The 27892-nt window shown below is 42.2% G+C and overlaps 1 protein-coding gene across 1 annotated transcript; it reads right to left on the reverse strand.

Annotated features, from left to right (window-relative positions):
* Nucleotides 1-5771: 5771 nt before the first annotated feature.
* On the reverse strand, nt 5772-27687 carry LOC115207405 (myosin-binding protein H). Its single transcript, XM_029774469.1, has 12 exons — nt 27442-27687; nt 22060-22197; nt 20217-20384; nt 16984-17072; nt 16534-16729; nt 16135-16274; nt 15557-15716; nt 15269-15405; nt 13072-13264; nt 7441-7500; nt 6236-6278; nt 5772-6118 (listed from the first exon to the last, which is right to left on the reverse strand). The coding sequence occupies exons 1-10, from the start codon at nt 27629-27631 to the stop codon at nt 7457-7459; spliced, it is 1455 nt and encodes a 484-aa protein (XP_029630329.1). The 5' UTR covers nt 27632-27687; the 3' UTR covers nt 5772-6118; nt 6236-6278; nt 7441-7456.
* Between the last annotated feature and the right edge of the window lie 205 nt (nt 27688-27892).

Raw genomic sequence — 27892 nt, forward strand, 5'->3', positions numbered from 1 at the left:
ACTTGTGGTCATGCATAGCATCACACTGTATTCCGGTCAACCATGCGGTACGCTACGTGCACCTCACAACCTCCTTGCTTCTCTCTACTTGCTTTGCTCTTCTCCTTAGTGCTAATTAAATGGACTTGATGGAAGTCCAATTCCGCCATCTGAAAACAATGAGTTATGTTTGTTCCTACCCTGGCTGGCTGGACAGACGGCAGGCTGAGCAGGGCTATCCCTGATCACATGCACTGCGGTGTTTCTGGAAGTCTGGAAGAGAGATCCCTCCTCAGGCCTGGCCTGTCTGCTATCACACAGTTCAACAGCCAATGGTGCAGCAGGGGTAGTGTAAACCAGATTCAGATTGGTAACTGACACGTTTCTTCACATTCTTGAGTAGAATATTCACATTTCCATTTATCAAATCTTTGGGAATTGTACTAATGTGTAACATTAAACTCATTTAATGGTAGACTCAGCAAAATGACATCATCGTACAACTTCCTGCTTACAGACAACAACATAATTGGCTCTTCCTTATTAGTTCAGTCACTTATCCAGTTTGTCTGACGTCACAGGTTCTCGGCCCATTGACAGGGAACAGTCGGAGGCAGCTACATTTGAAGTCGGAAGTTTACCTCAGAAAAATGTAGACCTCCACAAGTCTGGTTCATCCTTGGGAGCAATTTCCAAACGCCTGAAGGTACCACGTTCATCTGTACAAACAATAGTACGCAAGTATAAACAACATGAGACCACGCAGCCGTCATACCACTCAGGAAGGAGACGTGTTCTGTCTCCTAGAGATGAACGTACTTTGGTGCGAAAAGTGCAAATCAATCCCAGAACAACAGCAAAGGACCTTGTGAAGATGCGGGAGGAAACAGGCACAAAAGTATCAATATCCACACTAAAACGAGTCCTATATTGACATAACCTGAAAGGCCGCTCAGCAAGGAAGAAGTCACTGCTACAAAACCGCCATAAAAAAGCCAGACTGCGGTTTGCAACTGCACATGGGGACAAAGATCGTAGTTTTTGGAGAAATGTCCTCTGGTCTGATAAAACAAGAACAGAACTGTTTGGCCATAATGACTATCCTTATGTTTGGAGGAAAAGGTGGAGCACGGGGGTGGCAGCATCATGTTGTGGGGGTGCATTGCTGCAGGAGGGACTGGTGCACTTCACAAAATAGATGGCATCATGAGGATGGAAACTTATGTGGATATATTGAAACGATATCTCAAGACATCAGTCAGGGAGTTAAAGCTTGGTCACAAATGGGTCTTCCAAATGGACAATGACCCAAAGCATACTTCCAAAGTTGTGGCAAAATGGCTTGAGGACAACAAAGTCAAGCTATTGGAGTGGCCATCACAAAGTCCTGACCTCAATCCCATAGAACGTTTGTGGGCAGAACTGAAAAAGAGTGTGTGAGCAAGGAGACCTACAAACATGACTCGGTTACACCAGCTCTGTCAGTAAGAATGGGCCATAATTCACCCGATTTATTGTGGGAAGCTTGTGGAAGACTATCCAAAACATTTGAACCAAGTTAAACAATTTAAAGGCAATGCTACCAAATACTAATTGAGTGTATGTAAACTTCTGACCCACTGGGAATGTGATGAAAGAAATAAAAGCTGAAATAAATCATTCTCTCTACTATTATTCTGACATTTCACATTCTTAAAATAACGTGTTGATCCTAACTGACCTAAGACGGAGATTTTTTACTATGATTAAATGTCAGGAATTGTGAAAAACTGAGTTGAAATCTATTTGGCTAAGGTGTATGTAAACTTCCGACTGCAACTGTATATTCAGTATATTACAGTGGTGGCCGGTGCCGTTTAAGATTAGGGAGGGCAACTTATTTTTACAGCACATTGGATGACTGTCATTCATTCATATTCCATTCAACCAGCTCAATGTAACATTGATAGGTTCATGCTACTACATGTCAAAGGTGATAGACATTGACACGTTCAACACTGCCTTGCAATCATTAGTCCAACAGTTAATAATGTGAGTATCTATTGGACAAATTCAGGTATATTTATCCCCGTTTCGTTCTGTTTGCTTACGTTTAAAAAATGTTTTTCAACAGAATTGACGGAATTAATATACCCCTGATCAAACGCAAACACATTTCACTTCCAAAGCACCCACATTCTAACAGCATGAGCCCTTTGATCGTTGGATAATTCCTTCTCGCATCTACACGCTCTCCTCCTCTCACCTTTTTCCTTCGCTTGTGGACTTCAGTGCACAACACATCAGTCTGTGACCAGGCAAAAAAAAACTTTCCAATCCTAACCTTCATATCATATCCGCTAAGAGCTACACACAGCCTACATCATTGTCACCATATTACCTAATGTCAAGTCAACATTGCTACTAGAACTAACGCGTCAGTAAAACCGTTACATTCATGCAGTACAGTGTACAATTTGTAAGTCGCTCTGGATAAGAGCGTCTGCTAAATGACTTAAATGTAAATGTTAAATGTACAGTTAGCAAGCAGTTTAGCAGTTACACCGGCGGGCTCTAGTGGCAATAAATTAATAACACCAAAAGCTTACCTTGACTTGGAAGAGTTCCAGTGTTGGATAGCCATAGCCAGCTAGGTAACATAGCATCCCTTTCTGTTTGAGCCTGGTGTTCGAGTACGCTAAACTAGCTAGCTGCATTCGCTAGTTAAGTAAGTGAAAGTGAAAAAATGTGAAATCTCTCTCTCTCGCTCTCTCTCTCTTGCTTCTCCTTTATTTTTGAAGAAATTAATTTGTTAAAAACTGTTCAATTATTGTCTTTCTCTTTGAGTCAACTACTCACAACATTTTATGCAGTGCAGCGCTAGCTAGCGGTAGCTTATGCTTTCAGTGATATATAAATTCTCTGATCCTTTGATTGGGTGGACAACATGTCAGTTCATGCTGCAAGAGCTCTGATAGGATGGAGGATGTCCTCCAGAAGTTTTCATAATTACTGTGTAAGTCTATGAAAGGGGGTGAGAACCACAAGCCTCCTAGGTTTTGTATTGAAGTAATTGTACCCAGAGGAGGATGGAAACTAGCTGTCCTCCGGCTACACTATGATGCTACCCTACAGAGTGCTGTTGAGGCTACTGCAGACCTTCATTGTAAAACAGTGTGTTTTTAATCAATTATTTGGTGACATGAAGATATTTATTATACTTTTATCTAAAAAGGATAACTTTTTTAATGTTGCTGTCACGACTTCCGCCGAAGTCGGTCCCTCTCCTAGTTCGGGCGGCGTTTGGCGGTCGACGTCACCGGCCTTCTAGCCATCGCCGATCCACCTTTCATTTTCCATTGGTTTTGTCTTGTCTTCCCTCACACCTGGTTTCAATTCCATCAATTACATGGTGTGTATTTAACCCTCTGTTCCCCCCATGTCCTTGTCCGGAATTGTTTCTTGTAGTGCTTGTGTACGTTATGCTGGTGGATACAGGGTTTTGTTTGACCCATTCATTTATTGTTCTGTTTACGGTGGCTTTTATGTTTATTAAACGACACCGTTGTAAATCAGTTTTCACTCTCCTGCGCCTGACTTCTTTGCCGCCAGTACGCACCTCGCTACAGTTGCACTATTTTTATTTATATTAAATTCACTGAGGAGGATGATATATAACAATTACACAAAAGGCTTCTTTGGTCTTACTTCCACTGAAATAAGTGCTTCAGTGCTTTAAACAAACACTGATTCAGATAAACCAACATATCGTCTCAACACATTTGACCTCTCCCCAAACAATTTGTTTAAGACAACATTTATGGTCCTCACCTAAAATAGACTATTAAAGCAATGCTACAGCAAACATACTCTGCACAAGACACTCAGTACAAACGCTCTCCTCTCACCTGAACAGGTCCAAGGTTAAGGTTTTATAAATATATCATGTTTGCAAATAATTGCTGTCCTCTAGGAAACAATGACCAAGACTATGGTTCCTTCTTACCCTTACCCCTTACCCTGTTTTGTCTGAAGCAAAATCTTATAATCAGGATTCTGCATTCATGGGAGTGCAGTCATCAATGATAGATTGTGTCTTTACAAACTACTGTGTATAAGACAAGAAGGCAACAATGGTTTAGAGCTACAAGGTGTTTCAAGAGCTGGCAACCAACTTGACTATGTCGTCATAAGGGAGCTCACAGGCTGATCTTCATCAACGTATTGACAACAACGCATGGAAAATAACTCAAATAGAGTGCCCTATGTGCTCTGCTCTTCATATAGCAGCCAGTGTTCCAGCTACAGTACTTTTTTATGAAAGATGAATACATGAGCATTGGTGTGACCGCCAGCTTCACCATTAGACTTATTGCACCGTCTGGGCACAGTGCCAGAGCCTTAAGCAAATGGCAGGCAGGCAGCCTTCTAGGTCCGGGATGGACCAGGCCATTTCATTGCCTTTAAAGATACCCTTGACGCTGCAGCCATCAGCCCTAGCCTACTGCATTACCAGTGATTGAAACTACGCAACATAGTGTTACAGAGCAATACATTTGAAACAAAATGGAGTTCCCATTCCACAGCCATCGCCATAGTACATTTTGTATCTTGAACTAGCTTGTTTCTAAAGGTAAAGTAAGCGGCCTCATTTAGGGAAGAGGGAGCACTAGTACAAAACCATTTTAGTGTGTGCGTCAAGGTCCGTTCCTTACCAATCAATCATGCAGCACTTTAATAAATAATGTAGCATGTTAGACACTGGCTGGACTGTAATCGATCAGCATTAAGATTATCCACAGACATTTGATAGATGAAACCATTTGTTTACCAATCCCTTGGTTTATGGTTTTTCTGTTGACATGGGATACAGAGAGAGAGAGATGGCGAGAGAGAGCGGGCAAGAGAGAGAGAGCAAGAAAGAGAGAGAGACATGCGAGAGAGAGCTGGCAAAAGAGAGAGAGCAAGAAAGAGAGAGAGAGAACCCCCTTATAGCAGTTGAGGCTGCTGAGGGGAGAACGGCTCACAATAATGGCTGGAGCGGAGTCAATGGAATGGCATCAAACACATGGAAACCATGTGTTTACCATTCCACCGATTCCGCTCCAGCCATTACTATGAGCCCGTTCTCCCAAATCAAGGTGGCACCATCCTCCTGTGCCTTATAGCTACTTCACAGTAATATAAATAACCTCTTTGCATCATGTCATTTGTAAGTAAGGACACTAGAGGGAGGTGTTGTAATAGTGGTGCCTACCGTGCCTTCGGTCTGGTTCCTCTTACGCCTGCAACGTTAGGTTAGTCCAGTTGTGAATAAAGACACTGCAACTGCATCCTCTCTCTCCAAATCTCCTAAAGACACATTGTCATCCGGCCACTGTGTGGACTGACATCCAAACTCTTCATATTGTTATCGTTGGCAACAATCTACATATCTCTGGCAACACAGCCTCTTATCACTATGCCAATAATTCCATGACTGTGTGATAAGACAGTTACAGGAGGGTCAGTCATACTACACGCTGTTGTTTCACTTATATATTTTTGTGTGTGAGCCAGACAGCATCCAAAGGCTGGACAAGTTCTTCTGCCTCTTGATTTAGTGGTTCTATTGCCCTGGTTCTTTCAGTTCTCTCAGTTCTACTGTCTGTTTGTTACTCTCATGTGAATCCAGCCAAAGTGCCAGGACTATGTAGACTGATATCTGATCATCTTGGATTCACCCTTTCAAATGCCACTCTAATGTCATGTCATAACCAGCACTAGTCCTCTCTCACATCAGTAAGTACAGTAAGTTTCCGTTGACAACATTGTCATGTTTACTTCAGGTTAGAGAAGGTTTATTCAACAAAACAAAAACATGAATCAAATCTTTATTGTAACAAACATTCCGAGGTTTTACAGCTTTAATCTCCAATCAGGAACAATCAGAATGACATTGTGAGACAGACAGTTGTTGACATCAGAGTTGTGGACATGGATATGAACTATTTCAGAGAGTACTAAGGGAAAAAATACAAATAAAGGGGACACATGTTAATTCTTCATAAATGTAGGATATGGTGGGATAGGTTAGGATACAGCGGTTGTAGGTAATAACAATTTGATTGTATGTTCTTTCAAGTTATATGTACATTTCTTTCCAGCATCCAGCACCGTCCTGTAGAAAAACAAGTGGCATTTATAATTTCAAACTCACTGAATCTTACCAAAAACCTATTTCACATCAAAAGAGAGAGATAGAGTACAGTTTTAGAGCACATAAAGTGGGCCTCACCTTTTCTTGTAAAGGCCTCATTCAGCTTGCTTCTAACTTGGGACTGTAACAGGTGTAAATAACAGAACAGCTGTCAATTCACATGCCATATTTAGCCAACTGAGGTGGCTAGAACTGGAGTAGCAGGCCTACAAAAGGCATATTCCAAGAGCTTAAGTAGGCTACTAATAGATAAACAGTGTACAGATGTAGGATCTTAATTTGAACCCAATTCCTACAAGGGGAAAATAATCTTACAGCAACAGGAAATGTGCAGGAAATTCTCAGCAACAAAAGTTATCAAATTAAGATCCTACATCTGTATGACAAAGTATATATATTTGTTAAGACTACAGCCAGTATAAATATTAATGATATCACACATAAATTGTTATTTTGTAGTGTCCACTGTGGAAATTCAACACCCTGGGGGGTGACAAGCTGCTTGCATTACAGTGGATCCTGGTAGTAAATCACGCCATCTCGCTGGTCCCTAATGGGCCCCCTGCTGCTGAGTCAAGGAAATGAGATTTAGTCCCCCGACAGTGCATGTGGAGCCATTACAGGAGTAATTTATGAGCAGCAGCTAGTACTGGCACTCAGACCCTTGCAATGGCAGAGGTCACCTCCCCTGGGAGGTGGCCTCTGTTTAGGGCTCTCCATGTAAGTCCAGCCTTGGAGAAGATGTACCAGGACACAAATAGACTGATACATATTAAAATAAACTTTGGTGCTAAATTCTCAGGTTTCATAGGTATTTTTTATTACTAAGTGACAATATGATGGTTAAATATAAACTTTCTCTCCTTACCTCCCTACTCTTCTACATTTGCACACACAGTACATAGATTATTCTGTTGTGTTATTGACTGTACGTTTGTTTATGTGTAACTCTGTGTTGTTGTTTTTGTCTCACTGCTTTGTTTTATCTTGGCCAGGTCGCAGTTGTAAATGAGAACTTGTTCTCAACTGGCCTACCTGCTTAAATAAAGGTGAAATAAATAAAAAATGTTAAAAAATAAGACCAAAGTCAAAGCAAATTAAATGCCAATATGGATTTAATTATTTTTTTAAAAGACATGGTTATAGCCAGGTATTTTAAAGAAGTGTAGTTTGTATCAAAGCGGCCTTTATTTGTTGATTCACACTCAACTTCTGAATTCAGGCCAATTTTGTAAATTGAAGCTCATTTTCCATATGAAACCTTGTCAACAAGAGTGACTGACCTGTATGCATGTGCATTCACTCTGCCTCCTTGTCTTTGTCAGCATCTGCATAAACAGGCTCTGTTGAGGTAAATATCATTGTTTTAATGATCATGAACCAATGGTTGTCAGCATCTGCATAAACAGGTTCTGTTGAGGTAAATAACATTGTTTTAATGATCATGAACCAATGGTTGTCAGCATCTGCATAAACAGTTTCTGTTGAGGTAAATAACATTGTTTTAATGATCATGAACCAATGGTTGTCAGCATCTGCATAAACAGGCTCTGTTGAGGTAAATATAATTATTTTAGTGATCATGAACCAATGGCAATATTTCTACAGTCTGATTCAAATACAACAAATAACGAGATCTAAATTTGCATGGATAATGCAAAATGTAAAAACATCACCGAAACAAATGCTAAAGCAGAAATACATTTGATTGCAAAAGCAGTGTCTATATTATAGATGAACTCGGCTCATACTTTAGTGAGGCTTCTTCCTCAGATAAACCCATGTATAAGAAAGCACTTCAGTTACATTTTACATTGTAGTCATTTAGCAGACTCTCTTATCCAGAGATGCTTCCAGTTAGTGCATTCGTCTTAAGATAACAACGTGAGACAACCAGGGCCTAAAATTGACTTTTTGGTCCACCAGCCACAGTGGCAGGTAGATTAAAAAAAAATCTATCAGCCACTCAGATATTTTACCGGACACATTTTTTGTAGTTGCCATAATTACATACACAAAATAAATAAACGGAAAAGCATGCTTTGTAATGTTTCTAAAACAGCAAATGTATCACTAGTAAGAAGAAATGTGGTATATTGCTCAGTTTCGTTAAATGTTTTGTGACTTAATTCTTAATTAATTAATTAATTAATGTTAAAAAATCTCTGGATTATAAATGGAAAACCAGCCACGTCGCGGATACTGACGCCTCACTCCAAGACAAGCTTAACACCTTTTTCGCCTGCTTCCAGGAAAACAACACAGAGCCTCCGTCTAGGGCCCCACGGCTCACAAGGACTCAGGCTCCCGATCTCTGTAGATGACGGGAGTAGAACTTTTAAACATGTTAACCCTGGCAAGGCTTCTGGCCCAGATGGCATCCCAAGCTGCATCCTCAGTGCAGGCGCAGACCAGATGGCTGGAGTGTTTACGGACAAATTCAATCTCTCCCTATCATAGTCTGTTGTCTCCACTTGCTTCAAGATGTTCACTATTGTTCCTGCACGCAAGAAAACAAAGGTAACTGAACTCAATGACTATCACCCAGTACGCTCACTTCTGTCATCATGAAGTGTTTTAACAAGCTAGTCAAGGGCCATATCACCTCTACCTTGCCGGACACCCTAGACCCATTACAATTTGCATACCTCCCCAACAGATCCATGGACAACACAATTGCCTTTGCACTGCACACCGCCCTATCCCACCTGGACAAGAGGAATACCTATGTGAGAATGCTGATCATCGACTACAGCTTTGCTTTCAATATCATAGTGCGTCACTCGTCACTAAGCTCAGGGCCCTGGGTCTGAACTCCTCCCTGTGCAACTGGATCCTGGACTTCCTGACATGCTGACCCCAGGTGGAGAGGGTAGCCACAGGGGTGTGTGCTCAGCTCCCTCCTGTACTCCCTGTTCACCCATGACTGCGTGGCTACGCACATCTCCAACTCAGTCATCAAGTTTGCTGACAACATGACAGTGGTAGGCCTGATTACCAACAACGACGAGACAGCCCACAGCGAGGAGGTTAGAGTCCTGACGGAGTGGTGCCAGGAAAATAACCTCTCCCTCATTGTAAAAAAACAAAGGGGCTGATCATTGACTAAAGGAGACAGAAGAGGGAGCATGCCTCTATCCACAGGGGCTGCAGCGGAGAGGGTCAAAAGCTTCAAATTCCTTGGCCGCACATCACTGAGGACCTGAAATGGTCCCACCACACCGACACCTTGGTGAAGGCAGAACAGCGCCTCTTCAAACTCAGGCAGCTGCAGAAATTTGGTATGGCCGCAAAGACCCTCACAAACTACTACAGATACCATTGAGAGCATTCTAAAGGGTTGCATCACCGGTTGGTACAGCAACTGCACCACCCTCAACGGCATGGCACTCGGGGGGGGTGATGCGGTCAGCTCAGCGCATCACTGGGGTTACGCTGCCTGCCCTCCAGGACATTTACAGTACTTGATGTCAAATGAAGGCCAAGAAGATTATCAAGGACCTCAGCCACCCGAGCAACAGTCCGTTCACTCTGCTACCATCCAGCAGACTGAGACAGTACAGGTGCATCAGACTGAGAAACAGCTTCTATCACCAGGCCATCATACTGTTAAATAGCTTCTATCACCAGGCCATCATACTGTTAAACAGCTTCTATCACCAGGCCATCATACTGTTAAACAGCTTCTATCACCAGGCCATCATACTGTTAAACAGCTTCTATCACCAGGCTATCAGACTGCTGAACAGCTTCTATCACCAGGCCATCATACTATTAAACAGCTTCTATCACCAGGCCATCATACTGTTAAACAGCTTCTATCACCAGGCTATCAGACTGTTAAACAGCTTCTATCACCAGGCTATCAGACTGTTAAACAGCTTCTATCACCAGGACATCAAACTGTTGGACAGCTTCTATCACCAGGCCATCAGACTGTTTGTTAAACAGCTTCTATCACCAGGCTATCAGACTGTTAAACAGCTTCTATCACCAAGCTATCAGACTGCTGAACAGCTTCTATCACCAGGACATCAAACTGTTGGACAGCCATCACTAGCTGGCTAACTGCCCAGTACTCAGTCCTGCACCTTGACAGTATGCCCCATGTATCTAGATAGTCATTGAACGCTGGTCACCTCATATTCTCAAATCAAATCAAAGTTTATTTGTCACTTGCGCTGAATACAACAGGTGTAGACCTTACAGTGAAATGCTTACTTACAGGCTCTAACCAATAGTGCAAAAAGTTATTAGGTGAACAATAGGTAGGTAAAGAAATAAAACAACAGTAAAATGACAGGCTATATACAGTAGCGAGGCTATAAAAGAAGCGAGGCCACATACAGATAACAGTTAGTCAGACTGATTGAGGTAGTATGTACATGTAGATATGGTTAAAGTGACTATGCATATATGATTAACAGAGAGATGCAGTAGCGTAAAAGAGGGGTTGGCGGGTGGTGGGTGGGACACAATGCAGATAGCCCGGTTAGCCAATGTGCGGGAGCACTGGTTGGTCGGCCCAATTGAGGTAGTATGTACATGAATGTATAGTTAAAGTGACATATATTATAAACAGAGAGTAGCAGCAGCGAAAAAAGAGGGGTTGCGGGGAGGGCACACAATGCAAATAGTCCGGGTAGCCATTTGATTACCTGTTCAGGAGTCTTATGGCTTGGGGGTAAAAACTATTGAGAAGCCTTTTTGTCCTAGACTTGGCACTGCGGTACCGCTTGCCATGCGGTAGTAGAGAGAACAGTCTATGACTGGGGTGGCTGGGGTCTTTGACAATTTTCAGGGCCTTCCTCTGACACCGCCTGGTGTAGAGGTCCTGGATGGCAGGCAGCTTAGCCCCAGTGATGTACTGGGCCGTACGCACTACCCACTGTAGTGCCTTGCGGTCAGAGACCGAGCAGTTGCCGTATCAGGCAGTGATGCAACCAGTCAGGATGCTCTCGATGTTGCAGCTGTAGAACCTTTTGAGGATCTCAGGACCCATGCCAAATATTTTTAGTTTCCTGAGGGGGAATAGGCTTTGTTGTGCCCTCTTCACGACTGCCTTGGTGTGTTTGGGCCATTCTAGTTTGTTGTTGATGTGGACACCAAGGAACGTGACGCTCTCAACCTGCTCCACTACAGCCCCGTCGATGAGAATGGGGGCGTGCTCGGTCCTCCTTTTCCTGTAGTCCACAATAATCTCCTTAGTCTTGGTTACGTTGAGGGATAGGTTGTTATTCTGGCACCACCCGGCCAGGTCTCTGACCTCCTCCCTATAGGCTGTCTCATCGTTGTTGGTGATCAGGCCTACCCCTGTTGTGTCATCTGCAAACTTAATGATAGTGTTGGAGTCATGCCTGGCCATGCAGTCGTGGGTGAACAGGGAGTACAGGAGGGGTCTGAGCATGCAACCCTGGGGAGCTCAAGTGTTGAGGATTAGTGTGGCAGATGTGTTGCTACCTACCCTCACCACCTGGGGGCGGCCCGTCAGGAAGTCCAGGATCCAGTTGCAGAGGGAGGTGTTTAGTCCCAGGATCCTTAGCTTAGTGATGAGCTTTGAGGGAACTATGGTGTTAAACGCTGAGCTGTAGTCAATGAGTAGCATTCTCACATAAGTGTTCCTTTTGTCCAGGTGAAAAAGGGCAGTGAGGAGTGCAATAGAGATTGATTCATCTGTGGATCTGTTTGAGCGGTATGCAAATTGGAGTGGGTCTTGGGTTTCTGGGATAATGGTGTTGATGTGAGCCATTACCAACCTCTCAAAGCACTTCATGGCAACAGACGTGAGTTCTACGGGTCTGTAGTCATTTAGGCAGGTTGCCTTTGTATTCTTGGGCACAGGGACTATGGTGGTCTGCTTGAAACATGTTGGTATTACAGACTTAATCAGGGACATGTTGAAAATGTCAGTGAAGACACCTGCAAGTTGGTCAGCACTTGCCTGTAGCACACGTCCTGGTAATCCGTCTGGCCCCGCAGCCTTGTGTATGTTGACCTGTTTAAAGGTCTTACTCACGTCGGCTACGGAGAGCGTGATAACACAGTCGTCCGGAACAGTTGATGCTCTCATGCATGCCTCAGTGTTGCTTGCCTCGAAGCGAGCATAGAAGTGATTTAGCTCGTCAGGTAGGCTCGTGTCACTGGGCAGCTAGTGGCTGTGCTTCCATTTGTAGTCTGTAATAGTTTGCAAGCCCTGCCACATAAGACGAGTGTCAGAGCCGGTGTAGTATTCTGTTAATATACTGTTGTTTACTCACTGTGTATGAATATACTGTATTCTCCACATAGCTCATCCTAATATACCTTTCTCTGTTCATACTTTACCATTTTATTTTCCAAATTACATTCTGTATTCTGTCTATACACACCAAGTATTTATATTCTCACTCTAATAAATCTACTTGGAATGTTAGTTCTTGATTTTTTGTTTAGATTTTTTTCAACATTGTGTATTTGTGAGATATTTTACTGCACTGTTGGAGTTAGAAACACAAGCATTTCACTTCACCTGCCTTAACACCTGTACATTTGTGTATGCGACCAATAAACTTTGATTTGATTTACCAAAATTCACATCATTGCTTCTTCAGAAAATTGCAGGAAATTAGAATAATTTATATATTCTGTTCGTGTTTTATGAGAAACTTATGTAAATGAATGAATATTGTTCATTTTGCTCTGTGTGACCCCCCGCCAACGTGGCTGCTGAAATAAACATTCTACCCGCCAATACCAAAATCTACCCACATTTGGCGGGTGCCAGGTGTTAATGTTAGACCCCGGAGACAACCACATACCACAGTCGTAGTAAGTACATTTTTTCTCAATAGTACAGAAGTTATCAGCAGAGTCAGTACTGGTAGGAAAAATATATAATTATTATTATTTCTCTTCTTACCACCTCTACTACTTACTTTTGACCTCCAGCTTGCAGCCGGTGTCGACCTTCCCCAGTTGGTTCTCAGCTCTGCAGACATACTCTCCACCATCATATTGGCCAGGCTTACGGATCTCCAGGGTGCAGATGCCCCCTGTGCTGATCATCCTGTACTTGGGGTTATCCATGTTGTTGAGGATCATCTTGTTCTTCATCCACATAATCTTAGGCTGCAATGACATAGCACGTAATATCTATGTTTCAGATCAATTGTTTGAAGTTTCAAGTTTTATTGTCAGCAGCTAGGTTTCCATCCAATCACGCAAATATTCTAAAATCTGCATTACAAATCTACACATTTTCCCACTTGACTTGTTGCAGATAAAAATCAGTGTGCGATGACATAAGCAAAAAAGTACATTTTGTGTGCCCTAAGTTTTCATGCCGAATAAAAATCTAACGTTCAATGCTTTTCCATCGCATTTTCAACTCTACTGATAGTTTTGTTAGATAAGAGCGAGAATATTTGTATTTGTCAAATGGCAATCAAGAATCGATCATCATGTCACCAGAGTAAACCATCAGCATTTATTGAAATGGAGCATCAAGCTCATCACTGTGCACGTTCCCCACCCTATGCAGTTCATCATAACTTATTTAATATGTAGCCTAATTAACTGCAGTCTTTCCTGAGATGTAGTGGGAGGACCACAACCACCATATCATCATGTGACTCCCAGTTTGATTTGATATGATGGTTATTATATCAATATTTGAACATGAAGGCATTTCCACAGCCATTTCTCACATCATTAATTTTACCGGCACGAAAAGATCCCACCATGTCAAACAAACAAATTATCTGTCGGCATTTATAAAATTGCATCGATACTTTGTTTCCATCACAGCTGTCTTTATAAAAAAAAATGTATATGGTATGACTTTAATCATAAAAACTGTGGATGGAAACATGATTACAGTCACAATTGTTTACTTCCGTTTTTGTGTACTTGGAGTATTTTACCATGCACCCTACTAAATCTGATCCGCGCATTACAAAGGGAAAATACCTCTATGATAAATCTAATTCCCCAATAAAGGAACATCACATTTTAGTAAATTATCAGCCACCAGAGCGACTTACAGCAGTGAGCGCATACTGATCCCCATGGGAATGGAACCCACAACCCTAGCATTGCAAGTACCATGCTCTACCAAGTGAGCCACATACACTCACACTCGCTCACTTAGCTATATTGGTTTCTAAGCCCTTTTCTTAGATGGTAACAGCTATTTGGAAGACACACTCTCTCTAGGGTGCATGAGGCAGAGGGTCCAGTGACAGGGGCACCGTGTGGCTCAGTGTAAATGACCCCCATGATCCCCTCAAGGCAGGAATGTCACACATTTGACCCTTCAACCCCTTCCTCTCTGTCATCCACCCACCCAGCTGGCCAGGGGTCCAGGGCTCCGCTCAGAGACTCAGAACCTAATCCTGTATGGAGGTAAATTCCCAACCCCCCAATGCCAAATGCTACTTTGCTGTGACAACTGGCAACGCAGTGTATCTGGTGGGAGGGGAGGGGACAGGCTGGAAGCCGGAGGTTCAGACAGCAGGCTGACAAGGAGACTAAAGATCCCTCTCATACCAGCTCTGCTATGAGTAAATATATTGACAGGGATGGATGGACAGGAGTATGTGTGTGTGTGTGTGCGCATATGTGTGTATCCACATCCATTAATATTTTCCAGGGAAAAAGTGAAGGCGCACAAAAAGGTGTAATCGGTCCGCACTCAAAAAGTGGAGCATAAAGCCTACTCCATTACTCCATTAAGTCTTTTCACAGCATCAGAGATTTGTGTTGCTCAGTTGGTAGAGCATGGTGTTTGCAATGCCAGGGTTGTGGGTTTGATTCCCACGGGGGACCAGTACAGATGAAACAAAATGTATGAAATGTATGCATTCACTACTGTAAGTCGCTCTGGATAAGAGTGTCTGCTAAATGACTAAAATGTTAAAATATAATAGCGTTTGCAGATGTTTCAGCTTCACAGCCTTCTTCAGTGTGAAGGTGCAGCTGTCTGTGGGCATAGGCCTGGCATGTGGAGCCATTGGCATTACAATCTCAAACAATGAGTGGGTGTGTTAGATTCATAGCTGTTTTGCTAGCCTAGCCTACAGATTCCATGAAGAACCTTCAGTACTGAGCTGGTTTGAGAGATGGAAGGTTTACCTTGGGGGATCCCCTTACAGAGCACAGCAGCTTGGTGCTGTAGCCAACAGTGGTGGACCTGTCGTTCAGAACAGTGGTGAACTTGGGAGCCTCGGTGAAGTCACGCTCCACGAACGGGGTAGGTTTGTAGTCAATAACTGAAAAATAATGAGACACAAGCATGGATTAGGTCTTAAATAGGGACATCTAGCTAAAAGGAGACTTTACTGTCCCACTCCTAACATTCTCCAACATTTTAACGTTGCAGAGGGATGTTTTTAGAAAGGGGTGGTGTGAAGATTATCTCACCCTCCTTCACAATGGTGGCTTCTTCCTTGGTCCTGGCACATTCCTCACTGAGTCCACACTTGTTCTCTGCAAAGATCCTGAAGGTGTAGGTGTTGCCCATGATGAGGTCTGAGATGGTAGCGTTTAGTCTGGTGTAGTGCTCCAGAATGTTGAACCAGTCCTGGCCAAGACACCATATGAGCATTAATTATATTTGAAAGTCTTATTACAGGAATTTTCTTTTCTTTTGGGGTCTATTTTTTGTGTAAAGTGTACTGAGATGTACCTTTAAATAAAGTTTGTTTGGATTGTATGTGATTACGGACAGTAGGTAGCCTATTGGTAAGAGCGTTGTACTGAAGAGCCAGTAACTGAAAGGTTGCTTGATTGAATCCCTGAGATGACAAGGTAAAAATCTGTCGTTTTGCTCCTGAACAAGGCACTGTTCCTAGGCCGTCAGTGTAAATAAGAATTTGTTCTTAACTGACTTGCCTAGTTAAATAAAAGGTTAAATAAAAAAATTGGGAATTGTGTAAAGGAGTTGGCTACAGAAGTTGTCATTCACTTTGGCATTATAACGTAAGTGACGGGTTTCTCACCCCGGTTTTCTTGTCAGCCTTCTGGACGGTGTAGCCTGTGATCTCTGTGTTTCCATTATCTTTAGGTGCGGTCCACTCAAGAGCAACATTGAATCCCCAGACATCCGCAATCTTAATGCTGGCTGGTGGCCCAGGCAGCTCTGTGGGTGAGCAGACACAGTGATATAAGGTTCAATATGGGGTGCATCATTAGTATCAATCAACTCACAACAACTCAATCGCTCTCCAGATCAGTTAGGACTAGGTCCAGGCCTTCTTCCTGATCACATGACCTGACCAGGAACAACACCTGGCCCTAGTTATTATCAAAATATACCATGACAGTCAGAGGCTAATGCTACGTCATGATCAGTTTGGAAATGAAAACAAGGTTGGATAGTCTAATACAATTTAACTTACCAATAATTTGGATGATGATAGCAGCTTTGTCTTCAAAGTCATCCACCTTCACGCACATCTCGTATGAGCCAGAGTCCACTCTCTCTGCTTGACGGATGAACAGGATGCTGTCTGTGTCAGATGTACGGATGTTGGCCCTCTTTGGGTCAAGGGGCTCTCCATCCTTTAACCAGCTAACCACTGGCTTAGGCTTGCCCTAGGACAGTAAAGAACACAAGGTTGGGCTCAATCAATAGTCTAACTTACATCTGTATGGACATGCTATAACATCACATTATTTTACATCATCATGGCCAGGAGACTTTACTGACAATGTGATAAAACTCTAGCCCCTAGTAACATTAAATAGCAAATGTGCCTATAGCTAGGGTCCAATTTTTGAAATACTGCTCAGGTCATGTTGTCTAGACAAACTCCCAGGCCTACTCATCATCTCATAATAAAACTCACAGAGAAGGGGATGACAAGGTTAATCTTCTCACCGACTTTCTTGACATACCTCTGCCTCAGGAAGCGAGGCAGGCGAACTTTGGGGCGAGCTACAGACGGAACAAACATAGTTACAAATAATAATAATCAACCTGTTCAAATAAGTAAAATTACTGAAACACTTTATGGATAGGACACTTTAGAACAAGCATTTGAATATGTATCAGAAAGAATAAAAAAAACAAATCCTCAAAACCCACTCTGTACCTTGGGAACAGATTATCCTGTCCATATCTAGTTGGGAACCAACCACCTGCTGAGTCTAGCAGAGTTACACTCATCAGAGCTCTAAACTGGTCCCATCTGAACTCAGACCATCTCAGAGCTCTAAACTGGTCCTATCTGAACTCAGACCATCTCAGAGATCTAAATTGGTCCCATCTGAACTCAGACCATCTCAGAGCTCTAAATTTGTCCCATCTGAACTCAGACCATCTCAGAGCTCTAAATTTGTCCCATCTGAACTCACACCATCACATCAGAACAGGTCCCATCTGAACTCACACCATCGCATCAGAACTCTAAATAGGTCCAATCTGAACTCACACAATCGCATCAGAAATATAAATAGAACACATGATGGAGATCTTTAGTTACCCCAGCTCACACTGTTAAACAGGCTGGATTAAGAATCACACTCAACTTGATACTGTACTGTAGATTCTCCTCGACCATAGGGTTCCCCACAAATACATCAGTCACAGCAAATGGCTTGCTGTATGTGTTAAAACATGGACAGAACGGTTGATATTTGTAACTAACTAATAACAGAACATAGAAACTATAATTGAAAACCCACTCCTAAAGAAATCTATGCACTAGTGCCATGGGATGTCCAGCGCTATAGGCACAAATATGTGCTGCTATCAGAAAATGGATGAAAAAAACAACCAACCTACTGGGTAACGGTCATGATAGAGTTAGGTGTGTTTCTCTGTGGAGCCCAACTTGACACTCCTTATGAGGGGATCAGGTCAAAAGAGAACTGCCCTGTTCCTGTCAGAGTCTGTGGCATATTTAAAAATAAACACTGAGTCCCTGGTCGTCTCAAAGGACTTAGAAGGAATACAAGACATTAGATCCCTCCCCTGTCCCCACCCCCTCTGTGTAGACTGGACACTTTGGAATGTCCCCAACCCCCAACGATTACACTTGTCACCATCGCACCATCGCTGGCTTGACACCTCTCCAGCACGCATTCTGACTTGGGAGTCAACCCAATGCCAAACCTTCCAAATCGAATCTGTGTTAATTAGCAGACACATCCTAACAATTTTTCTAAGGATTTGTGGGAAAGTTAGAGGTTTTTCCATTGTATGGGAAACCTGACGCATCTATTGGTGGACCAATGGCTACGTTTGACAGTGGGACTTGGACATTGACAGTCCTTGGGGTTCAGGTTTCATTCCCCTCCACTAAATATCTCTATTACATATTTTATGATCTCTCTTTGCATAAATTACTTTTTAATCGACTCAGTCTATTTTTTTGTAGGTCTACCAATTATTTACGATTTTACTGTATGTTTAGAAATTTTGACTATGAATAAAACACAAAATCCAGGGCCTACCACTGTATACAGTAAATTAACTTGATTCCATGATGATTGCTGTAAATTCAGCCAGATCGCACAAGATTGACTTCGAAATTGGACATCTGTCCATGTCCTGAGGATGTAGGGAAATGCCTTCAAAACCAGTCACTAGGGGCAACTATTACCATCAAGTAGACTTGGGCATTGTGGATGAGGGGTGGCAGATTAATGTAATCCCATGACTCCGGATTGTTTGGCATAGGGATTTTTTTACCCTGTGCCAAACCTTAACCCTTAACTAACGAAACGATGCGGAGTAGGAGAAGCGACCCAGCGTGTCAAAAACACTTTGAAATTTGGAGCAACTTTGCAATTTGAAGTTTGGAGAAAAGTGAAAGAAAAATTATAATTCCGCAGTGAGACAATGAGAGCTTGTTGGTAAATTAAAATGCTTGACTAACCATTAAAAGTTATCATTGAGGAAGACTAAAAATTACTTCTCCTGAATGCACAGTAAGAATTCACCAGGGAAAACATGCATCCAAAATGTGTCAAAGGTAGTACTTTAGGCACTTAACAACTGTGGAGCTGCTCCATGCTTGGACTGAGGAGTTATACCACCCTCTTGGTGGGAATAATCTGAGAAGACCACCGTTGCATTACTCTAACAGGCCAGGGATGTGCCAAGCCAACGGCATTTGGATATCTGAGATGGAAAATATGCTGAGCTGGTTCTCCCTAGCTGTTTCAACGTCTGCTGTTTTGAAAAGCTATTTCAACAATAAAGACGGACACCGCCCATCACAAACAGTTTGGACTTGCTGCTATGGCCACCCGGTAATACAATACTGTCCACTTGAAGTACATGGAAGAAAACCCCCACATCTTCTGGTTGGCAGAAATGGACCATGGTATGCTTCTTAAGTACAGTAGATAAGGGCTGTGTGTGTGTGTGAGTATATATGTGACCAGTTTCAGGAAGTTCAGGCGTATGTCGTACATCACTATTTCACAGCGTCATACCCAAGAAGACTTGAAGTTTGTGGAAATGTGAAATGAATGTAAGAGAATATAACACATTAGATCTGGTAAAAGAAAATACAAAGAAAAAAACAAACATTTTTTTTTTTTTTTGTACCATGATCTTTGAAATGCAAGAGAAAGGCCATAATGTATTATTCCATCTCAGGTGCAATTTCAATTTTGGCCACTAGATGGCAGCATTGTATGTGCAAAGTTTTAAACTGATCCAATGAACCCTTGCATTTCTGTTCAAAATGTTGTATCAAGTCTGCCCAAATGTGCCTAATTGGTTTATTAATAACTTGTGAAGTTCACAACTGTGCACTCTCCTCAAACAACAGCATGGTATTATTTCACTGTAATAGCTACTGTAAATTGGACAGTGCAGTTAGATTAACAAGAATTTAAGCTTTCTGCCAATATCATATATGTCTATGTCCTGGGAAATGATCTTGCTACTTACAACCTCATGCTAATTGCATTAGCCTACGTTAGCTCAACCGTCCTGTGGGGGACCCACCGATCCTGTAGAGGTTTTAATCCATTTTAGAATAAAGCTGTAACGTAACAAAATGTGGAAGAAGTCAAGGGGTCGGAATATTTTCCGAATGCACTGTATTGTCCATGCTTTGCTTACCCCCAACCTCCTTGACCAGAATGGGATCGGCGATGGTAGCAGGGGGGCTGCGGCCACCAGAGTTCACAGCCACCACCCGGATCAGCAGACGGTCGCCGGTAGTCTGGTTCTTGATAACATAACGACAGGACACGGTCAGGTCCTCGTTGACTGCTTTCCAGTCTTCGGCTGTGACAGGAAAGAGGACAATATAGAACAGTGAACACACTGAGGACAATATGGAACAGTGGCAGGAGAATGAACACAGTGAGGACAATAAGCAGCAGCTAACAGCTGATTTTTTTATCCTTTATTTAACTAGGCAAGTCAGTTAAGAACAAATTCTTATTTACAATGACAGCCTACCCTGGCCAATTGTGCACCGCCCTATGGGACTCCCAATCACGGCCAGATGTGATAAAGCCTGGATTCAAACCAGCCTGGATTCGAATCTCTTGAATTGAGATGCTGAGCCCAAAAGTTTAAGTCCTGTCATTTTATTCCACCATGCATTCATACATGCAGTACTTATTATCCTATCTGGGCCCAAAACAATATTTTTAAATAGACGAATCAAGAAGATTCATGAATAAAAATATATTCTGTTGTGTTTTCAGGGTGCATTACTGCATTTGCAAGGTCAACCGTGTAGTTGCATAACTTGAGGTATCTTCTCTTCTCTGTCATTTGACTTGAGTCTGTTAGTGACATTAGCATTAGGTTGGAATCTAAAAGCAGGCACCAGCTAGTTCATGGCACTGCCAGAAATGCCTCTCTCCTTACAGGGAGAGGTTAGGTACAGTATAAATCAACTAGTGACATGCAGGGAAGAGGCGCAACTGATAGGTCTGACCAACCAATAAAATATAATTTACATTGCCTGTTTGGCCCTGTCCGGGGTGTCTTCTGTGTCTTCTGATCCCTCCTGTCTCAGCCTCCAGTATTTATGCTGCAGTAGTTTATGTGTCGGGGGGCTAGGGTCAGTCTGTTACATCTGGAGTATTCTCTTGTCTTATCCGGTGTCCTGTGTGAATGTAAATATGCTCTCTCTAATTCTCTCTTTCTCTCTTTCTTTCTTTCTCTCGGAGGACCTGAGCCCTAGGACCATGCCTCAGGACTACCTGGCATGATGACTCCTTGCTGTCCCCAGTCCACCTGGCCATGCTGCTGCTCCAGTTTCAACTGTTCTGCCTGCGGCTACGGAACCCTGACCTGTTCACCGGACGTGCTTGTTGCACCCTCGACAATTACTATGATTTTTATTATTTGACCATGCTGGTCATTTACGAACATTTTAACATCTTGACCATGTTCTGTTATAATATCCACCCGGCACAGCCAGAAGAGGACTGGCCACCCCTCATAGCCTGGTTCCTCTCTAGGTTTCTTCCTAGGTTTTTGGCTTTTCTCAGGAGTTTTTCCTAGGGAGTTTTTCCCAGCCACCGTGCTTCTTTCACATGCATTGCTTGATGTTTGGGGTTTTAGGCTGGGTTTCTGTACAGCACTTTGAGATTTCAGCTGATGTACGAAGGGCTATATAAATAAATTTGATTTGATTTGATTTGATTTGAATTGTACCGGCTTAAAGTGGAACGGAGCCTCATCATAGGGTGTTAGGTAAAACAATTAAAAACATTTTCATACGGTTGTGATTAATTCTCAATTTTACCTTAGATAATTCTCTATTTTACATCAGAGATGTACAAAATCCAATGGGACAACATAACAGCATTCAAGAACTTAGTAGTTAAAGGGTAGCCTGGTCCCAGATTGGTCATGCCCATGACCGTAGGAGTTAGCAAGACTGCACAAATAGATCAAAGACCAGGCTAGTTAAGGGCTGAAGTGGGCTTTAAGGACTTACTTCCCTCCTTGGTGATTTCCACAGTGTATCCATCCAGGCCAGAGTTGGCCGGAACGGTCTTTGGAGGCCTCCAGGTGATAGTCACTGAAGAGTCACTCTTGTCCTCCACTGTCACTTCAAGGGGCTCGCTGGTGGGCTCTGCAGTTTGGAAACGTAAACACAATTCAGACAACGTACAACTCAAGACGCAACAGGAAATAATTAGCCTTTTTGGATTAGCATTTCAAAGGAAACATGGCAATAGGGCTCTACAGTTTGGAAACGCAAACACAATTCAGACGATGTACAACTTGAGGACATGATATTAGGTTATCATATGAATTATAAAAATGGTAATAGGAGAACGTGTGAAGAGCTCCGTAACGGTTTGACCAATCTTTCCTCAGACCGTCGGGTTGGTTTACCCTTTGGGGGAGGGGGTGGAGAGGGGGTGGAGTGAGGGTGCTTTGTGGGGGGGTTCCTCTGCGGGGGCCACATCAGCAGGAGCAGATGATGTTAAATGTGCATTAATTTAAAGGTTAGATGCCGCAGGTATGAGAGCGGTGTTCTAGAATCACTTCCAGCCAATCCCATCTCTTACTGAATACCTCTTGGTTGTCCAGTAGAGAGATGAAAACAGTCTACATCTATCCAATGCTCTATGGTACACTGTAGTCTTTAACTAGGACCCTGAGTGTTCCCTGGTGCACTGTAATCTTTATCTAGGGCCCGGATCATTCCCTGGTAAACAAATCTTTATCTAAGGCCCGAATCATTCCCTGGTACATTGTTATCATTAACTAGGGCAGCGAGTGTTCCCTGGTCAGGTCATGAAGTCAGTAAAAACTTTAGCCCTATATGTAACCAAACTACATACACATTAACATGATCCCATATTGGAATGGATTGGACATATTCAGATGTGAAGGTATCAGTGATCCATTTCACATGACAGGGTCTACCTGTCGGCAGCAGCATCAGCTAGTGTTAAATGTTAGAGATTCATCTAATGTATTAGTTCAAATGACATAAGAGCCTGGTCCCAGATCTGCTTGTGCTGTCTTTTATGTCAACCCCTATAAAAATGAGCATAGCAATTTTCAAGAAAGACAGCACAGAACATATCTGGGACCAGACTAATAAGGGCCTAACATGATGGTGAAAATGCTCAAATATCATTGAGATCTTTTAGCGCTATTAAGTTAGGGCTCTATTCAATCTGTAAAGCTGAAGCATTACACATTCCGCGATATCATTTTAAAGGTAATTTCAGATGCAGCTAAAGCGGGAACATTGCCTTTAACTTAAGGATAAGAAACTTTTTTCAATTTTCGCCTAAAATGACATACCCAAATCTAACTGCCTGTAGCTCAGGACCTGAAGCAAGGATATGCATATTCTTGATACCATTTGAAAGGAAACACTTTGAAGTTTGTGGAAATGTGAAATTAATGTAGGAGAATATAACACATTAGATCTGGTAAAAGATAATACAATGAAAAAAATGATATTCTTTTTTTTTGTTTCATCATCTTTGAAATGCAAGAGAAAAGCCACAATGTATTATTCCAGTTTAGGCACAATTTAGATGTTGGCCACTAGATGACAGCAGTGTATGTGTAACGTGTTAGACTGATCCAATGAACCCTTCCATTTCTGATCAAAATGTTGTATCAAGTCTGCCCAAATGTGCCTATTTGGTTTATTAATACATTTTCAAGTTCATAACTGTGCACTCTCCCCAAACAATAGCATGGTATTCTTTCACTGTAATAGCTACTGTAAATTGGACAGTGCAGTTAGATTAACAACAATTTAAGCTTTCTGCCCATATCAGATATGTCTATGTCCTGGGAAATGGTCTTGTTACTTACAACCGCATGCTAATCACATCAGGGCACATTAGCTCAACAGTCCTGTGGGGGGAACACCGATCCCGTAGAGGTTAACCTCTTCACTGTAACATCTTTATCTCTTTACTCGCGTCTGGCACTTTCTATCCATATACTTTAAGCTTGTCATTTTGTAACATTTAGTAAGATATTTTGAAACCTTTAAAATCAGCTTCTGTTCTAACATCTCTCTAGCATTTAATGAATATCAGCCACTTCTGATGCTGCTGCTGAGGGCGAAGCCCCCGCTGGTGGTAATAGTCTCACTACCAATCCACAGGGCGCCAGGTGACATCTTCATTAGCATATGCCGCTCAATATGGATATACCTATTTAAAATAATCGCAAATCACTTTTGGCTAACAACACCTAAGAGCTTTATTCAATCCGCGTCGCCGAAGTTCAGCTTTACACCGTGATTGGAATTTAAGTAGCCTAATCAAGACAAACATCTCTTCATCTTGGCTTTACCCTTGACAGGTGCCTCAGCGACGGCTGAAGCTGCACCTTCCTCACCCTCGGCAGCGGGCGCAGCAGTGGTGTCATTAGATGTTAGATATTAGTTTGATTACCAGCCTATAGGCAACTGATATAAAGTAGTTTATATGTGCTGTAAATTATGACTTCTGTATATTTCAATGCGTGGATACCATCTGGCTCACCAGGCGCCTCCGCGGTGGCAGGCTCAGCAACGGCTGGTATTAGATTTTTTTAGGAATTTGTTTGATTACAATCTTATTAGCAACATATATGATGTATTTAATGATATGTTTCGGGGTGGCAGGTAGCCTAGTGGTTAGAGCATGGTAACCGAAAGGTTGCAAGATCAAATCCCTGAGCGGACAAGGTAAAAATCAGGTGTTCCGCCCCTGAACAAGGCAGTTAACCCAGTGTTCCTAGGCCGTCATTGAAAATTAACTATTTGACTTTTCGTCTCGGGTTTTGCTCTCGCGCATTATGCCTTTGGATTAGTGATCTGAACGCACAAACAAAACGGAGGTATTTGGACATAAATATGGAGTTTATCGAACAAAGCAAACATTTTTTGTGGAAGTGGGAGTCCTGGGAGTGCATTCCAACAAATATCAGCAAAGGTAAGTGAAGATTTATAATACTATTTCTGAGTTTAGTTGACTCCAGAACTTGGCGGGTAACTGTATAGCTTGCTTTGATGGCTGAGCACTGTACTCAGAATATTGACAATGTGCTTTCGCCGGAAAGCTATTTTGAAATCTGACACAGTGGTTGCATTAAGGAGAAGTGTATCTATAATTATTTGAATAACTGTTGTACATTTTATCAACGTTTATGATGAGTATTTTTGTAAATTGATGTGCTCATTCACCGGAAGTTTTGAGAGGCAAAACATTTCTGAACATCACGCGCCAATGTAAAATGGGGTTTATGGATATAAATATGAACTTTATCGAACAAAACATACATGTATTGTGTAACATTGAGTCCTTGGAGTGTCATCTGATGAAGATCATCAAAGGTTAGTGATTAATTTTAGCTGTATTTCTGGTTTTTGTGACGCCTCTCCTTGCTTGGAAAATGGCTGTGTGGTTTTTCTTGTTTAGGCGCTGTCCTAACATAACCTAATGTTATGCTTTCACCGTAAATCCGTTTTGAAATCAGACAATGTGGTTGGATTAACGAGAAGATTATCTTTAAAATGGGATATAATAGTTGTATGTTTGAGAAATTTGAATTATGAGATTTTTGTTGTTTTGAATTTTCCGCCCTGCTATTTCACTGGCTGTTGGCAGTGTGTCCTGTGGGTGGGACGCTAGCGTCCCACATGTCCCAGAGAGGTTTGAATTGACCAACCCACACAACACAGGAAGCAAAATTTGAATTGAATTTGAATTAAAGGAATTAGAATTTAATTTAATTAAATTCAAATGGCTTATTTATTATTCTATCACAATGAACAACAAAAAAAGGTGACATCATATGTGGTTACCAATACCATGTAGCATAAGATTGAAACATGAACTTTTTTTAACTCATTCTCCAAAATAAAATTTAAAAAATTACAGTGGTATGGAAATACTCTAAGATCATGTTGTGAGTTGTCTATAATAATTCAAAATTCCATTAATGTTTTTAAATATCAGGAGAAAAATTAAATCCACAGAATGCAATAGGTCAAACACTGCAGTATGGGTGGGAACAATGACTTATAATCAAACTACATTTTGAAATGGTATGCCTATGTGTATTCTTTGCGTTAATAAGTGGAATATCCTTTTGATAAAGATTTTGTCAAATGAATTAGACTTTCATGTTTCATGTCTCAGTTCAATTGCTTTGAATTTAGTTATACTTATTTTTAACTTCCATGGGGGAGCCTGGTGGGCGGAGCTATAGGAGGCTCATTGTCATGTCTTGAATGGAATAAATGGAACTGAGTCATTAATATGGTTTCCATATGTTGGAGATGGTTGATTCTATTCAGTGCTTGACTTGGACTGAAATAGTTGTCAGTACTCATTTTGGGTGCCGGTACTGTTTATATTTAGGTGCAGGAGCTCCACAATACTTTTGAGCTAATATTCTACAAGAGGAACAGGAGCTCAAGCAGTAGACAATGTGACGTGCTGGTACTTAGCTCCATTGCCCCATTGATTCCATTCCAGCCATCTCACCTGCCCCATTGATTCCATTCCAGCCATCACAATGAGTCTGTCCTCCTATAGCTCATCCCATCAGCCTCCTCTGTTCTTTAGAGTTACCATTAAATAGTAGCCTACTCCTGAGCACAATAGTTTATACAGGGAATCAGGGCGAGCAAGGATGCACAAAGGATGGAACACTAATATAAACTGAAGAAGGATAATCAATATCTCCTATATACAGTGAGATATCGAACAATCAGCATGCAATTGGGTAGAATAAGCAAGCATGGGATACTTGACCCTGTAGTCAGGCTATCAAGGGCCTTACACAACCACTTACACGACACATTGTAGGCTTGTAGTTAAACGGCGCATGGAGCCCGCAATTATTATTTTACACATTGGCCTATCTCAAAAGTAGGGGCTTCAGTGCTTTACTGTTATCTCATATGAACTGACCGTGAACGAATGTTGCTCATTTTCTTTGCTAATGGTGTGGAAAAATAGATTCTCTCAAAATACATGTAAAGGAATACTTCGCAGGGTTTGGCGGTGCGCAATGGATGCAAGTGAAATTTTGGACCGAAAATGGAAAGGCTATTTATAGAAAGCTGCCCTTGAAGAGATCCAGTGACAAAGGGACCAACATAAGACCCATTATCTCCATTGAAATATTTGATGTATAAAGACCTATTAACAAACAATATCAAAGTTTTGTTACCCTGTCAACTTATGAAAATGTCACTTATGCCCCTTGCGCACCAAATAAGCGTAGCCATGGATCATCCATCCAGTCCAGAGAGGAGATCAATGATATTGACAAAGTAGCCCACATGTGTTTCTGCAAAAAGCCCAACCGAGCCTCATTTCATGGAGCATTATCGCATTACCATCTGGAGGAGGGGGTGCGGGAGCTTTGGGCTCCTCAGGCGCGGGTTTTGCGGGAGCCTCTCCTTCTGCTGGAGCGGCCTCAGCTGGGGCCTTTCCCTCGGCAGGTGCAGTCTCTGCTGGTGGAGCTTCGCCCTCGGCAGTGGAAGTAGCCTCAGCAGGTGCGGCTTCAGCGGGTGCAGCGTTAGACATGGTGGCGGTTTCTGCTGCTACTCCCAGTCATTAAGTCCTCAAAGAGTCATCACTCTAGAGGAAGTGGCAGGCTATGTAGTCGGTGGTAGCGGACTCCACCCCCTAATGCATTTTATGTAACAGATTCTTACTTGACTGATTCTTGGATCTTATTATAGGCCTAGAAGGAATAGGGACCCCTATATACAGTTGCCTATGTGGTCAGAGGGGTTTACCCTCCGTGTTTCACTCAGTTTCCTGTTCACTGATGTGTTTGTTCTG

This window comes from Salmo trutta, chromosome 14 (assembly GCF_901001165.1).
Source record: "Salmo trutta chromosome 14, fSalTru1.1, whole genome shotgun sequence".
NCBI classification, from domain to species: Eukaryota; Metazoa; Chordata; class Actinopteri; order Salmoniformes; family Salmonidae; genus Salmo; species Salmo trutta.